This window comes from Opisthocomus hoazin, chromosome 4, assembly GCF_030867145.1.
Source record: "Opisthocomus hoazin isolate bOpiHoa1 chromosome 4, bOpiHoa1.hap1, whole genome shotgun sequence".
Lineage (NCBI taxonomy): Eukaryota > Metazoa > Chordata > Aves > Opisthocomiformes > Opisthocomidae > Opisthocomus > Opisthocomus hoazin.
The window spans coordinates 27,152,175-27,168,172 of NC_134417.1; the positions used below are offsets into that span (position 1 = coordinate 27,152,175).

A 15,998-nucleotide genomic window follows, 5' to 3' on the forward strand; every position below is an offset into this window, starting at 1 on the left:
TCCACCAGCTCCGGCCATGCCCATCACCTCCAGCACAACTCCACCCAAGCATCCCGCTGTCCTCGGGGGTGACACGTGGCACCTCAGGGACCGGGGAGCTGAGGTGGGTTGATGCAGATGTGCTCAGTACCTTAGCAACCTGATCATCACCCTTTCTCCTCCTCTCCTCCAGAATCCTGTCTGCTATCCCAGAGTTTTCCAAGGACACGTCACTGAGGCTGATCGACGCTCGGTGAGGTTGTGAATTCCTCTTTCCTCCTGTTCTCCGTCCTGCCAGGACTGCTTTCCCTGCACCAGTTCCCATTTGGCAGGCACAGGAGGGCCAGTAAAACTCTTAGGGTAAACACAAAGCAAGGTCAGTAGGGATCCTCCTTATCTGTCAAAAGGCCTCTGGAATTTGGTGTAATCACCAAGGCAGCGGAAAAAAAAAAAAAAGCCCTTTTATAAACTGGTTTTGCAGGCACTCATGGTAAGGAATGCAAGTAGGGAAATAGCTGAAATATTTCAAATACACGAGTCCACAGCAGCGCTGCAGCATCTTAATATTTACGTCGGTTAGTCTGAAGGCACGGACTCAGGAATTTCACCACGTGCAGAGAAGGTTACGCAGCGGTTCTGCACGGAAACCCCTCCTGCTCGCCATCCTTTGGGCATAGCTGCTGGGGGAGGAATCAGCCCCTTAATTAAGCTTCAACAAGGAGAGTGGTATCTGCCTCGGAGGCCTCTGGTTATCACAGCTGGGGTTTGAAAGTAGCTAGTAACAAAACCAGGGGGACAGCACACAGCTCCATCGGTACCGCAGCAGATTTCATCCCGGCTGGCTGAGCTGAAGGTGGTAACATTTAAAGCGAGAACCAACATTCAGGAATTTCTCCCAACTTTTTGCCGCCCCTCAGGCGATCCAGCCCACTGCCTGATTTAGGCCTGAGATTTTTTTTTCTAGGACCATAAATAACTTCCAGTGAATCATTTCTTGCCCAAACCTATTAAATGAGAGTCACATAAAACAGTCTAGAAAATGAAGTCAGGATATTCGTTACACAGTCATGCAACCTCTTCCCATGCAGAATGTTTCATAAGAAGTTTCACCGTCCTTTCACCACTCTTTTAGCTCAGCTCAGGGGTGGATTCAGGGTGCTTATAAATAGGGCCAGCCTAAAGCGGCCGGAGCCTGGGCTGCAGAGGGAACCTATGCACTGGGCGAGGGGAAGGTGCAATTACTGCTGAGAGAGATTTTGCTGCAGGTGCCCTTCAACGGGCGGGAGCAGGTTCCATCAATCTGCTCAATTACCAGCTAATTTTGAGCCTACAACTGTTGCTGATTCCCAGTTTCCAGTCAAGGGCAATTATCTTTTGTTATTTCTTTGTCTCTGTGTCTTTACGAGCCTGTATACATTTAGATGCAGTTCAGGTTCATGGGAGCACGTACTGCTGCTTTGCTTCCCTCTAATGATTTGCGATCTGCTTAATACAGCCGTTCCCAGCAACGCGATATTAACAGAACGGCTCAATAAACAGCCTGAGAATGAACTGCTCTTAGTCTGTCGGGGTGTTTTTTCCTTCTCCCTTTCAGGGATGAGACCAAACTCCCTGCGCTCCCTTCTCCTCCAAAGATTTTTCCCTAGGATTTATTTCCTAGAGGCAGAATCACAGAATCACAGAATGTTATGGGTTGGCAGGGCCCTCTGTGGGTCACGCAGCCCAACCCCCTGCCCAAGCAGGGTCACCCAGAGCAGGCTGCACAGCACCGCGTCCAGGAGGGGCTGGAATATCTCCAGAGAAGGAGACTCCACAGCCTCCCTGGGCAGCCTGGGCCAGGGCTCCGTCACCCTCAGAGGGAAGAAGTTCTTCCTCATCTTCAGACGGAACTTCCTCTGCTTCAGTTTGTGCCCGTTGCCCCTTGTCCTGTCGCTGGGCACCACTGGAAAGAGTCTGGCCCTGTCCTCCTGACACCCACCCTGCAGATATTTAGAGGCATTTCTAAGGTCCCCTCTCTCAGCCTTCTCTTCTCCAGGCTGAACAAGCCCAGCTCCCTCAGCCTTTCCTCACAGGAGAGATGCTCCCATCCCCTCCTCATCCTCGCAGCCCTCCGCTGGACTCTCTCCAGTCCAGTCTTCGTCTTTCTTGAACTGGGGAGCCCAGAACTGGACACAGCACTGCAGATGGGGCCTCCCCAGGGCAGAGCAGAGGGGGAGGAGAACCTCCCTTGACCTGCTGGCCACACTCCTCTTGATGCACCCCAGGAGACCATTGGCCTTCTTGGCAGCCAGAGCACACTGCTGGCTCATGGTCACCTTGTCACCCACCAGCACTCCCAGTCCCTCTCCACAGAGCTGCTCTCCAGCAGGTGAGCCCCAGCCTGTACTGGTGCGTGGGGTTGTTCCTCCCCAGGTGCAGGACCCTGCTTTTGCCTTTGTTGAACTCCATCAGGTTCCTCTCTGCCCAGCTCTCCAGCCTGTCCAGGTCTCGCTGGATGGCAGCACAGCCAGCCGCTGTATCCACAGCAGCTGGCAGCGCAATGCTGGGTGACGTGGGCTGGGGCATCCCATATGCTCTCCTTTCTGCTTCGGCTGCCGAGACCTGTCTTTGCGAGGGTATCACTGAGAACACCGCCCCATTTCTTGTGGCCTGGGGCAGAGCCAACAGCATCCCCGAGCATCTCCCCGCCGTTAGCCCCGAAATCCGGCCCGTGGGGCAGCCCGGTCGCAGCAGCGGCAACGCGGGAGCCCAAAGAGGCAGCAACAGGGTGTCAGAACCCGCAGCTGCACGGTCACAGCTTCCTTGCAAGCACTGAAGGAGAACTGCTTTCCAAAATATACGTGCAACCGTAACAGCCGCCTGTTAGAGGGCAAATTTCAGTTTGAAATTTCCCTCCGTCACCCCTTGGGTCGCAGGAGACTAAACAGATTGCAGATGGGGAAAGGCCGGGCAAGCCTTATCTGTTATCAGCCCTCACAGCTCTGCGCTCATTCAAAGGCTGACTGCTGGCTTTTTACCCACTTGGTGTTGCAAAACACAGCAGAGAGCCAGTAACCACAGATTTCTCATGTATCACGTTCGGAATCTGGTCACCCATCACGGGGAAGTGTTTTGGTACTCGTCTGTATTCAAAGTAAGAAATGAAAAAAAAACCCCTCCCAAACTCCTCACGTGACACACAAAACCGGGGAAAAGAAAATATGTAACTACAGCAAATGTAGCTGTGAGGAAACGAGCCCTCTTCCCTGATGATGAATTGTACTTTGCTTGCCACAGATGCAGCTCTTTCTATTTGTTTTCTGCATAAATCTACATATTAGCCTGAAAGCAACTGTACGTGCTTCGTCTTGCTTCGGTTCCATCACTCACTGCTCTTTTCAGCTGACTGCCTCCCAGCGCAGCTTCGCCCCAGCAAACGGCCCCATTTTGGGGCTTTTCCAGCCCCAAAACCACAATGGGTGAACACGGACCACGCGGCGACTTTGCTGCACGTGGTCCGGAGATTGTGACCTTCCTTCTTCCCTTGGCCACCGGTTCCTGCGATGGGGACGGCATCTCCCCGGCCCCACGCAATGGGCAGCGTCCTAGGGCTTGTAGCACCCAAGGAGACGAGGAAGGACAAGCTGGGTGCGAGATGGGAGCTGCTGCCAGAGCCACAGGTCTATGCTCTGCAATTCGGTTTATATCATTTACAGTTTTTTGCCTGCTGCCATCCGGACAGGCTTCCCTGCGGCTGGGACGGGCGGTGAGGGTGGCCGTTGGCATATCGCAGCATGGCTGGCAGCGAATCCCCAGCACAGACGGGCAATGGGCTGGCCCGGGAGCCTTATTCCCTACAAAAAAATGGAAGTGGGAGCATGCATCGGGTGCGGGCAATGGGAGGAATATTCTGCAGTCTCAGCCAGGAAAGGTGAAAAGGATAGGCACCGAATACTATTATCTTATTAAATGGTGAGCCCATTTTTTCTGCTTTTCATAATCTCGTTTAACACTATCGGTGTCGAGTTAAATTATTTTTAATTGTTTTTACAAAATGCATCGGATGAATTTATGGCTTTCCCTATAGGATATCCCAGAACATAATTCTTCAAGAGAATTTGTTTTCCTCTCCTCTAAGGAGTCTTACTAAATATCTGCGTGCTGGAAATTGATGCAACGAAGTAAGTAAACAATTACTGCAGTGTGTCATTAGCGGGAGCAGCCTTGTCCCACAGCCATGGTGAGCATCCCTGCCCTCGTAGGCAAGAGCCTCACTTGTTTTGCTCCTTCCCAGGATCCCTTCTGTGCTTGCCAGCCTGAGCAGCTCCTGATGTCCCGGAGCCTGTGCCCTCCCCTGGGGAAGGCTCAGGGATAATCTCCTTTACTGGTGCTGGTGGGAGGGAAGCCGGCTCTGTCCCACTGCGGGCTCGCTCTGTGGGCGGTTGGGTAAATGCCATGTGAAATGAGGGCTGGCTTTGAGGCTGAATTTAGCAGCTGAAACAAACCTTTGCACATTTTACAGGGTGAAAGCATCACCTGCAAGCATCTACGGGGCACGGGAAAGCGTGCAGGGAAGTTGCCAGCACTGGTGACAGCAGAGAGGACCTGGCTAGCAACAGTCCCTGCTCCCTCTGGCCCTGCAAAGCCGTTTTCCGTCGCAGAGGATGGGTACAGAAACTCTTGCCAAAGGGAGTTTAACAAGGCTGAGGAATGGTAAGCTCTCATAAGTGGGGCTGAAGGCTGGGGGGGGGGTTGGGGGGTCCCAGGTGCCCATGGGACTGCTGCCCTGCCCGGACAGAGCATCCTCCCCACGTCTCTCCTTGCGTGCGGCATCAGGCCAAAGCCATTTCCACGGCAGAAAGGCCCCCGCCGTTTGCAGGGACAGAGAAACGTGCTTTCCCCCCGCCTCCCCCAAAAACTGACAACAAAGCAGGTCTAATTCTGAAAGCTCTCATTACGCAGCAGCAGGTCAGAGGGATGCTGCTGAACTCGGCGCACAAATGCCAGGGTAGGACAGCAAAAAATAGCAAGCAAATTGCCATGACCTATTACTTGAGAGAAAAGATCTATTTCCGATGCATGCACTATTTAAACAGCGGGATTGCTGGCTAGTCTCAGGCTGTAACCCACTTAGGCAAAGCTCTGGGCGTAAAGCGGTGTCACCACCAGCTCCTGCTGCTCACTCACCAGTGACACACTGGCACGACGCAGCGGGACGGGACAAGGCTGATCTACGTCATCCCAGAGGGAATAACATGGTACATGCTAAAAAGCTGAATTACTGGCAGGCAGGGACAGTTTCAAGGTCTTTAGGCCGTCGCTCTGGCAGGTCGTGGGGCTGAGTGTGAGCTCTGAGCTCGCCTGCGCTGGGATGGGAAAGCAAATCCTCTCCGGTCCCGGGAGCCAGAGGCTGCGAGAATGAGATGTGCAGGGGGGACTGCCATGGCCAACACATGCTGTGGACACTCAACGGCATGCTGCCTCCTGCATAAGGCATGGTGACAAGCAGTTCAGTTCTTACTACTTCATCTGAGTCCAAGGGGCAGGAGAAAGTCTCCTGCCTGCAGCCATGAAGAGGACAACCACTGACATAAGCTCTTGGTATTCCCCAACCCAAGCAAAGAAAAGCTCTCAGTATGATGGAAAGAGATGTTATTCCTGGAGGCATCTCTCCCTGCTGCTGATCCCAGCAAGGCCTCAAGGTGTAGAGCGAAACCCAGGATACAGGTGCTGGTATTTCGGCTCAGCAACTGGCATTAGGGTTATGCTGTGTCTGGTAGGAGAGGCTGGCTCCCAAACAGATGGCAGATTTCGTTTCTTACAGTCATTCCAGGATAGTATCTTGGAGAAACCAACTATATCTATTTAAATGCCTTAATAATCAACATACCGAGTACAGGAGTTCAGAAGAAGTGGTAGATTTAATCCAGCTCTTGAGAGCTTTATCTCTTTATTCTACAGAACGCTCGCAAGGCAGAAACTCCATCTCCAGCTATTCCTAAACTGCAAAGCGGGTGGGTTGGGTATTTCTGACTGTGCTGCAAGAAAGCATGGGACCAACATTTGCATTCCTCTGCAAGAAGGCCGGGTAGCAGAGCTACGGCACAGACGTACCTTTCAGCAGCGTAAAGCCTGATCCGACATTATATGGCAGAAAAAACCTGAAGTTAACTCCCAAGACCGACCCAGACTGTATAAAGGGTAGGGCAGTGTAGCACATCACTGCTGTGGATTTTTATGTCCCTATGGCTCATACTGCAGCCCAGGCTTCAGCAATGGCCTCATGCTGGTGGTTTTCCCGCTGGAACTGGAAGTCGGTGAAACAGAAAGTGAATAATCCTCTTAGCGGGGCTGGCGCCGGCTGCCATCGCCCGTGCTGCGCTCCAATTAACACCAGCCGCTAAGCCTCATCGGAGGTTTTGTTATTAATTATGGGAGGGAGGGAGAACTGAGCATGCTTACTGCACGGCTGCTTGGGCTGGGAGAAAGGAGATGTCCTCAAATAGCCCTGAAAGTGGCACTGAATCAGCACCATCCCCGCGATGGAGGATGGACCCCTCCGGCCACCCCAGAGTGACCAGGACCGGTCCCCAGTGCCTCTGCTCTTGCTAGGGCTCACCACAGACACCCCCAGAAACCAGGGACATGCTCCTGACAGCTCAAGGCTGCTTTTCCCTGGGGCAGGCAGGTCTGGAAATGGCCCCGGGGTGTTCCCTCTGCCCCGCGAGCCGGCCGTGCGCCTGGAGCTCAGCTTTCCCTTTGCCCCCCAAACCGAATCCCTTTCCCATCCACAGCATCAAACACTCCACAAAGCACAGCCTGAGCATTGCTTCTACTTTGAGAGGAGTTTGAAATCGGAAGCTAGCCCTTGTCGCTTTTCCAAGCTGACATTTAATCTACAATTATTCCTTCAAACAGAGGGTTGCAGAGTACCTTGGTTTGCGTGAATTTGATTTCTGTGGTCTCAAAGTTGCACTGCTCTCCAAGGAAAATCTTGTTTGCTTGTTTTAAACAGAGAATTTAGTAGTTTTCAATGGTTTTCCTTCTGAGAAGAATCAAGAAGCCTCCCCTAAACAGACACAGGATGAGACAGGACTGGAGCGGCAGCATCCTCCACTCCCTCCCTGCAGCCCAAACGGGGAGACAGACCCATCGCACCCCCCCGGCTGCCACCCAGCCGCTCTCACCCTGCCCTGCGCCCTGGGTGCTCTTGTCATTCTGCTTCTTCAATAACTCAGAAGTTTTAACACACTTGATAGATTTTCCATTTAACAGTGAAAGCCTGTAAGTAACGAGGCTGTACTTAAGACAAAAGAGGCCGGCTGCGTTGAACAGGGATTTGCTTCAGTAGGCACAAACCAGTGCCTTCCACCGGCCTGCCAGAAAAAATTGTGTGTGTCTCTAAAGGGACACGATGCTTAAAAATAGCGTGCTTTGTCCCAGATGCCATTTAAGAGAGCTCAAGATGGTTACACACCGCGGGAGAAGAGCTTTCCTTCTTCTGCTTCAGGTGTTCTGCAGCTCTTTGGGCAGAGGTCAATGGGAATATTGTTGGCGCCCAGGAAAGCGCAATTCAGACAGCGCAGGGTTTGCTGCAGTGAAGGGGATCGCTCCCGGCTGCCCGGGTCTGACGATGCAGATGCCCTGTGAGGATGGTCAGAGAAATCTCTTCTTTCCAGAAGCTGCTTTTCCCATATTTCCCATGCCCAGAGGCTTTGCGAGAAAAATCGGCCCAATGCAGGAGCGTGGGCAGGACGCGTGCCCAGGGCAGCTCCACCTGCAGCTCCTCACGCCGGCAGCTTCATCCCTTTACCGCATTCATTGGACAAAAAGCGTGTAATTCTTACGTTGCAACACAATTGGAGAGAGATTAGCCTCAGAAGGAGATTAGGGGAGCTATTAATTGAATGGGAATTCGTAAGCGTGAAGCTCTCGGATGCTGGGGGATAGAGAAAATTAAAATAACTCTTGCCAGGTTAGAGGGAAAAACTCCTTCAAGGCTGAGGCAGGACGGACAGACAGACAGCACACGACACTGGGCTCTACCCATTTGAAGAGTATAAGCTTAGTAGCGTGGTTGTAAGCGCAGTTGCTCCTCGGGATCCCATTCCAGGAGGGCAGAGGCGGACAGTGGTAGCTGCCTACAGATCCGATTAGGAATGACTTTCACAGCCGGCTCCTTTCCATTTCTGCCGTGGTTATGAATGCCTCCGGACAGACCGGGTCTGCAGGGCTGGGGTGGATGCAGGAGCATCGCCCGCCTCCCACCCCGACACAGCTCCTGTGGGGCTGAGCCAGGGCTGGCAGCGGGGCTGGCTCTCGGCTCGGGCGGAGGAAGCATCGCATCTTCTTCCTCTCCACCCTAGGCACGATATCCTCGGCAGTAGCATCGGTGTTCTGCCCCGGGGGACCTGCAGAACATCGCCAAGGGATGCTGAGCACGGCTGAGGAGCCGTCCCTTTCTGCAGCTCTCCCGCTCTAGAAAACGCTTGGCAAACATCAGTTCCTCACACCCTTATGTCTGGAAAAAGGAACAAGGCAGGAGCAGAGACAAGTGGTGCTGTCAGCATCCTGAGAAATGCCCTTTCCCCAGGGTGCGCAGCAGGTTTGCAGGGACTCAGGACCAGAGCTCGGCTTCGCAGCCTCAACGCTGTGGGCTTTTGCCTAGGCACAGCCCAGGAACCCCCTGTGATTCTGCAGGTTGTGTGCCCAGCTTTCCAGAGATCACGCGCGGAGGAGCGACGTGCAGGCTGCTTCCTCGGGGCACGTGCGATTGTTCCAGGCAGAAGGTAAGTACATAATCGCTTCCCCTCTGCGCACAGCTCCAGCATCACTTCTCCTCCATGCACAGCTCCAGCATCGCTTCTCCTCCATGCACAGCTCCAGCATCGCTTCTCCTCCATGCACAGCTCCAGCATCGCTTCTCCTCCATGCACAGCTCCAGCATCGCTTCTCCTCCGTGCACAGCTCCAGCATCGCTTCTCCTCCAAGCACAGCTCCAGCATCGCTTCTCCTCCATGCACAGCTCCAGCATCGCTTCTCCTCCATGCACAACTCCAGCATCACTTTTCCTCCGTGCACAGCTCCAGCATCGCTTCTCCTCCGTGCACAGCTCCAGCATCGCTGCTCCTCCAGCATCACTTGTCCTCCACGCGCAGTCCTGCCAGGTCTCAGTCTCGAAGGGCCTTTTTCTCTCCTCTCCACATGAATTATTCTAATTTTCCCCACTCGTGGAGAGCCGGCCATGCCGGGGGCTCCTGCTGGCTTCCCCAGGCCGGGCAGAGGCCAGCGGTGCAGGGCACAGGCAGAATCATTTTCCCCGTGAGCGAGACTGAAGCCAAGTTTTCCAATCATGAATTTCACTCGAAATGGTCCAGCTGTTACCGAGAGAGTGGTTACGTGAACATGTCTTGTCTGAGTCATTAAAACGAATTAAATCTCGCTCCTGTGGCTCTCGGCAGCATGGCCAGCAGTACCCATGCACCATATTCTCCCATGGGACCTCAGCTGCTCTGAAGCTGTGGCCCCCCCTGAGACAGCAAAGACCCAACTTAGTTTTATTTTGAAGAGCCCTGAGCATTATTAACTTGCTACCAAATGCGGACTGTGCCAAAACCTGTTTAAAACAGACGCAGAGGAGAGGGGGGGTGGGGACCTGCCTGCCCAGCACCCCCCAAACCTGGGGTGGACCCCCCCTCTTCCAGGCAGGGCTCATTGCTCTGCCCGTCCCCGCGTACGGCGTATGCACCCAAAGGCTCCCTCCTTCCCCCCTGATGCAGAGCAGCGTCTGAAGCCAGAGCCCCCCGTGAGAGACACCGGGAGGGACCCCTGGAGCCGGGGCTGTGCCACGGAGGGGCTGCGCACCCTGCCAGCCCCCCGGGAGCCCCGCGGACCCTGACCCTGGGCTCCTGCCTGCCTCCCGCTCCTCTTTGCGCGCCTACCACTGGGGCAGCTGCTTGTTTGAAGATGCTGAGTCACAAACACAGCCCAAACACCCAAAATAACTCCCAGATCTGCAGCCCCTCGTGCTTGGGAATCACGGGTGGGTTTTTGCCTGGCCGAGCAGAATGTGTTGCAATGAGGTGTCCAAGTCCCCAAAGGCTCCCGTGAGGCAATTCGGTGCTTGCAGGGTCCTGCTTACACCCACAAACGACTGCAGCTTAAAAATGGTGCTGGAATGATTTCCTTTAAAATCTCCAGAGGCACAAGCTAGCTTAAGGTCACACCCAGAAACCTGCCGGCTGCCCTTGATATACGCTTTAAGAAAAAAGCAGCCTGCGTAAAAATCATCAAATAAATCAGGTTATGGTTAAAAATATTGACTTAGGATGAAATAGGATCTCTCTCAAGGATCCAGTAGGTTGGCCTGAAATACCTCCACGCTGAAAAGCAGCAAGAGATGGGCTCAGGCTGAGCTGGGGACTGAAATCGGAAACACCGAAGTCCCTCGCTACCCTTTCGCTTTCTCCCCAGCGCCAGCGGAAATCCAGCCGCGTCTGAGCTCGTTCAGGCGAGGTGCGGGTTTTTTTTTTCGCCTGTACCCACACCGTAGCAAAAGGGTTCAAGTCCTGATTTCCCGACCGCATTACGGTTTGCGACGCTATCTGTCAGGCGGCGAGCCAGACGGGCAGTCGCACTCGCAGGCGTTCGGACTGGGGGTTATTTAAAGCATTTTTCTCCCACACTGTCTTTCTACAGAGGTAGCTAAAGGAAAAGAAAGAGACCAGCGTGGAAGCAGAGCGCAGCCTGAAAGCATCCGATCTGCGGCGTACTCACGTTCATCTTCCAGCCCGGGCTCCTCGTTCAAGCCATTTTGTGAGAGATCCCAGCGCTCGTCGGGCCAGGCAGAGCCCCGCGCCGGCTGCCTACGGCTCCGCTCCCTCCTTCCCCTGCCCGCCAGTGGCCATTCCTCTGGGACTTGCTGGTCGAGTTGAAAAACAGACTATTAATTCGTTTGGCATCAAAGATTCCGGCTTAACTCTTCCCAGCAGCTGTCACGTCCCGCCGAAGGAGCCGCGGTGCCAACCGCTTCCAATATAATCTCCTCTCCCAATGACCAGACGATGCCGGAACTCGTCTTCACCCTCTGGGTGGACGGAGATCTCTCAGCAGCGCCGGGAGGATGTGATGCTGCTCTTTCCAAAAGCCTTCCCTTTTACCCGCCTCGACCTTGCGAGGGAAATCCTGTCTCCATTGAATTATTCATAATACTTTCTGTTCTGCCAGCGCCAGTGTACATTTCCAGTCATTAATATGTCATGGCTTTTTATCCTTTTGGACTTCTATCTTTTCTCCTACGCAACTCGCCACTTTCAAAATGACGCAGTCGTGGCTAGATTAGTTAGCATTCATCTGCTTTACTAAATAAACAATAATAAAAAAAATATCTCCATCCTAACGCACGCCCGTGCCGGTGGGAAATACCACTGGAAGAGCTCCGGGAGCAGGGACAGCGCCGGCTGGTTCTAGCTGAAGCAGTACGAACCACGTCTGGAGCTCACGCTTTGGCAGCGTTTCCCAGCTTGCGAGCCTGCCCGGTGACGGCAGGCAGGGTAGGCTTCCAGCATCACGAGAAAAAAATGAAAACGAGGAAGGTAACCGTGCTGTGAACTCTATAAAAGCGTGTGTTTTCATCCTTTTTAAGTAAGGCAGACAGCAAATCGTGGCATTCCTGAGGATGGCGGCCAGGCCAGGCTCTGCTCCCTCCGGCTCACACCAGGAGCTTTTCCCGGTGATGTGGTTTGTGGTGATCCCAAACTTGCCCTGGAGTCTGGAAATTAATTAAACCGCCGGCAGAATCCTCACCCCTTCCTCACAGAGCCCAACTGGAACCCTGGGTGCCTGAAGCTTCGCTGCAGCGGCCAAGCCCCGGGTCCGATGGGTCCGCTCTCCCCCACGGGCAACGCTTATTAACTAAAAGTCGGACGGAGCAATTAGCCGGTCTCCGGGAGGCGAACGCTTCTCTCGGCTCAAGGCTGAAATTTCTGCCCTGTTATCTGAAGAGGGAAGTGACATTTCAGCAGCGGGGAACTCCTGCAAATAAAATCGCAGCCTGAACTCATTGCTTTCGTCGGCTCTTCAATTATTTGCTGTGCTGGAGGTGGGCTTGTTGCTAAGCCTGGGCTGCGTACGTGAAGGGTGAAGGGCGCTTGGCTGCTGCCCCAGCCCCAGGCACCCCCAGCATCCCAGGTGCGAGATGCATGGGCTGCTGCAGCTCCACTCTAGCTGAGATGAGAACAGATATAACCCAACAATTTCAACAAAATTCCCTTGTTTATGGATTTTACATAGGCACCATAACTGGTTTTATAACACAAATGCGGCGGGAACCTGAACTGTTCAGCACTGCGATGCCCAAGGCAGATGGGCACTTGCACCCTTGCAGCCTCCTGCCCCACAGATGGGTTTGTGGAGCTTTTCTACGCCCCCATTTTACTGCGGCCATGTCTTATCTTCCAGCTGACAACCAGCCAACTGCTGATTTTGTGCAGCCAGAGGCGGCGGGGTGGTGGGAGCCGGGTGGGTGGCCGGGACCGGGACCCGTCCTCGCCGTGGCAGCGTGCCTGACCTCTAGCCGGGACTGCTCTGCCCTGTGCCAATACTGGCAGTTCATATTTTATTTAAGCTACTCAAGCGTTGGCTGCCTGCTCCAGCCCATAGTTGTATGGCAGTTACTGCAAATTACTGTGCATTTGCCAACAGCTAAATTATTGCGGGGTTTTTTGCGGAGAAGCGACTGTTGCAGCTATTTACACTGGGCTTCTACTATGGCTGAGGGTGCAAAGCTGCACTTTCTGTCCTTGGCTTGAGCAGGAGCCGGTTCCAGGATTCAAAACTCCAGGAAACTCTTTCTCAGAGTTTAGTGGGATTTTTGAAATCACCGATTGTGAACTGAGAAATAATTTTTAACCAGTATGGCTGGGAGCTGTGCCCTGATTTTAAAAGTGGGAAGTAGGGAGGAGAACCTTGTCGTTGGTTGACTGCCTATGTGTTCGGAAAAATCTGTTTCTCTTGCCTCAGATCTTCCGTCCCATTAGACAGGACCAGTTTGTCCCTGGCTCACTAGGTGCTGTGAGACAGAATTAATAAACTGTTCACAATGTGCTAGAAGTTTAAAACATAAGATATAATAAAATACAAAGCATTTTGGTACACAGCCTAGTGTTTTTGGGCTCCAGGTAGAGCTGACAAAGAACTTCAGGTGTTAGGTATGCACAAACTGCAAAGCTTGTTCCCCCAGCTAAAGGGTTTTAAACTTGAATCCTCAATTTAAACTCGAGTGGTAGTTGCGCTGCCTCATTTCTCTCTCGCTAGCACCAGACCTACTGAGATATTACATATTCCAGTATTTCCTAGCATGCACCTAATACCTTTCACCTAATGGTTCTGACAAGTTAGTGACCTACATGTAAAGTATGAGTACAGGCATTTCCTGGGCTGGCAGCTGCCATGGCCGTGGGGAGACTCAGGGTCCAGGGACGAACTGGGTACAAACTGGAGACCCCGTGCCTGCAGCCAAGGTGCAGAGCACCCACGGCCCTGCCTGGGTGACGGGCACGGCCGGCTCGAACGGCAGCGATCCTTTGGGTCTCTTAATCCTCCCTTTCCAGTACGGGATTAGGACTTCCTATGATAGGTTTCCACTAATTCCTTAAGAGTGGAGCACAAACACACACGTCTCTGCAGCTAAGAAGTTTGTCTTGATTCTGGCGCCATCATCCTCTCCCCATACCCATCCTTTGAATACATCTCAGCAAGTGCTCACATCCTCCAAAATATTCACTTGAGCAGCTAACAGCACGTTGCCTTCCCAGCCACCCGCACCGAGCACGAAGCCCATGTTGCCTGCGAGCCTGTCGCAGTGCCTGAAGCAAGGAGGGAGCGATGGGCTGGGCACGGGTTGCAGGCAGCAGAGCTGTAGCTGGGGGAAGAGTCTGTACAAAAGTCCAGCCCAGCCCTGGTATGCTTTCCCCCCGGCTTAGGTGCCCCCCACCAGAGAGGCTGAGCACTCTGCATCCCTCCCAGCCTGGTGCTGGGTGCAGCACACCTTGTTGGGTCCAAAATATCGCATCCTCCTCCCCTGGGACGCTGCGGGCTCCTGAACTGATCTCATAGTGCAAATAACATACAACTGGCTTGTGGCAGACCGCAAATTATTTTCATAGCCAGAGTCCTGAAGATGCCATCAAGCATGGCCGGGGAGCTGCCGTGCCGGAGAGCAGTGGCAGCAATTCCCTCCTGCAGCCATGTGGTTCTGCCGAGCAGAGCAGCCGGGGGACAGGAGGATGTCCTGTGGATTGGGGCTGAGGAGATACTCAAGGTACTGAATTAGAAGAATAATAACGAAGTAATAATTGCACGGATTCAGCGGCGTGAAGCCTCCTGGACCCCTTGGGTGCTGGGGGAGCTCCCATGTCTGCCGGGCTCGGTGTAGCAGCACCTGCAAACCCAAACGCTGCTGCACTCAGGAGCCCCTCAGTACCTATTTTGGGCAAGAACTACAATACCCACAGAGTTTAGAAACCAGCTAAATATCTCTGCCTCCCTTTGCTGGAAGCTGCAGGGCTGCTCCTGCCTCTGCGGCCGTGGGACGAGGCACTCGAGGCAGGCGCAGGAGCCCGGCTCCTTTCTGCACCACAATTTCACCCGTGTGTTGTCGGATTTGCATTTGAAGCTGCTATTAACCGGCAGGGTAATGAGGAGCCTGTGCAAAATTTGGAATAGTGAAAGAGGATGAAAGTCACCCAAAGAAAGGCTGTGAATGTGCTGATTGCGCCTGGCTGGGAAGCGCTGTGTTCCAGGCTGATGCTGCTTCCCGGGAGCGAGGCAGTGCTGTACCAACACAATTCCCCCATCAGCAAAATGTTCAGGTGTGGAGATGTTTTAGGGCTAGGAAAGCTGCAACTTGGGCAAGACACACTGGGAAAAAGCCAACAGCATCCTTTGCCTGAGCGCCAGCTTGTGTCTGGGGCTGGAGAGGTGCAGAGACACGGGGAACGGGGCAAGGGAGAGGTGGAAACCTTCTCAAAGAACAAGAGGCAGCCTTGAGATAATGTATATTCACTTCTGCAGTTCTAATGCAATCGTTTCACCCCAAGGGTCTGGTGTTAAAACCAGCAGGGTAGGTTAGACACTGGGATGCTGTGCCCAGCACACAAGTAGATGCTGCTTCACCTCCCCATGGTCCCCTCTCCCTGCCGTGGTCCTCACCATCTCACCCAGGGTATATTCCTCACTGGGCCCCAGACCAGCAGTTCTTCCTACTTCTCTTCCTTCTTCACGCCATCTCAAACACAACCCAAAACTCCCCCATCTTCCCTCACCCTGTGGTCCCAAGCAGCTGGTGCTTGGGTCCTCACTCTCACCCATCACTAATGCTTCAGATAAAGGCAAAGAAGAAAAAGGTCTGGCTGTTGTCCAGAAGACACCTGGGCAGTACATTTGGCCTCGCCTTTGCAAGAAGCTGCTCATCTCACCAGCATGGTACGTGGGTGGTTACTGCCTCTCTCCATCTCCATGCTCACTGCTCTTCACCAAAGCAGAGATGGGTTTCCTGACGTTAGCTCGAAGGACGTGGAGCCGCGCACAGACCATCTGCTCCACAGAGCCTTTCCATCTTCCACGCCATCCATCCCTCAGCTTTCATGTGCAGAGATGGGGGAAAGAAAGGATGGCAGACACGCAGGAGGCAGCAGAAAGGTGTGGGATGCCAAGCCATCCCCAGGAGCAGGCACTGTGTGTCCAGAGCCATGCACACCCACACCTACCACCCTGTGAGCATGGGCACCTCTGGCAACACACATCCAAACCCCACGCCATCGTTCATGGGGCTGGTAGACCTGGCAACCCCCGAGCCGTGGGAGAAAGGCAGCACGGCCCAGGGGACATCGCTTCTGCATCAAGGGGATGATAACTTGAGGAGGTCCAGCTGCTGGGGTCACATGCACCCCAGGAGCATTTTACGGCATTATCCCCAGAGCTACAGAAACTTTCTGTTAGAGAATTAAATTCTGCACAATTTGCAATACAAAGTCACCCAG

At 53.6% G+C, this 15,998-nt stretch overlaps 2 protein-coding genes across 2 annotated transcripts in view; both read right to left on the reverse strand.

Annotated features, from left to right (window-relative positions):
• The window catches only part of SCHIP1 (schwannomin interacting protein 1), a 192,738-nt gene that overhangs the window by 54,982 nt on the left and 121,758 nt on the right, over positions 1 to 15,998 (reverse strand). The window lies entirely within an intron of this gene.
• Positions 7,058 to 12,403, reverse strand: LOC142361239 (uncharacterized). The gene is made up of 5 exons (XM_075420094.1): positions 12,395 to 12,403; positions 11,764 to 11,871; positions 10,985 to 11,044; positions 10,735 to 10,900; positions 7,058 to 9,335 (listed from the first exon to the last, which is right to left on the reverse strand). The coding sequence occupies exons 1-5, from the start codon at positions 12,401 to 12,403 to the stop codon at positions 8,683 to 8,685; spliced, it is 996 nt and encodes a 331-aa protein (XP_075276209.1). The 3' UTR covers positions 7,058 to 8,682.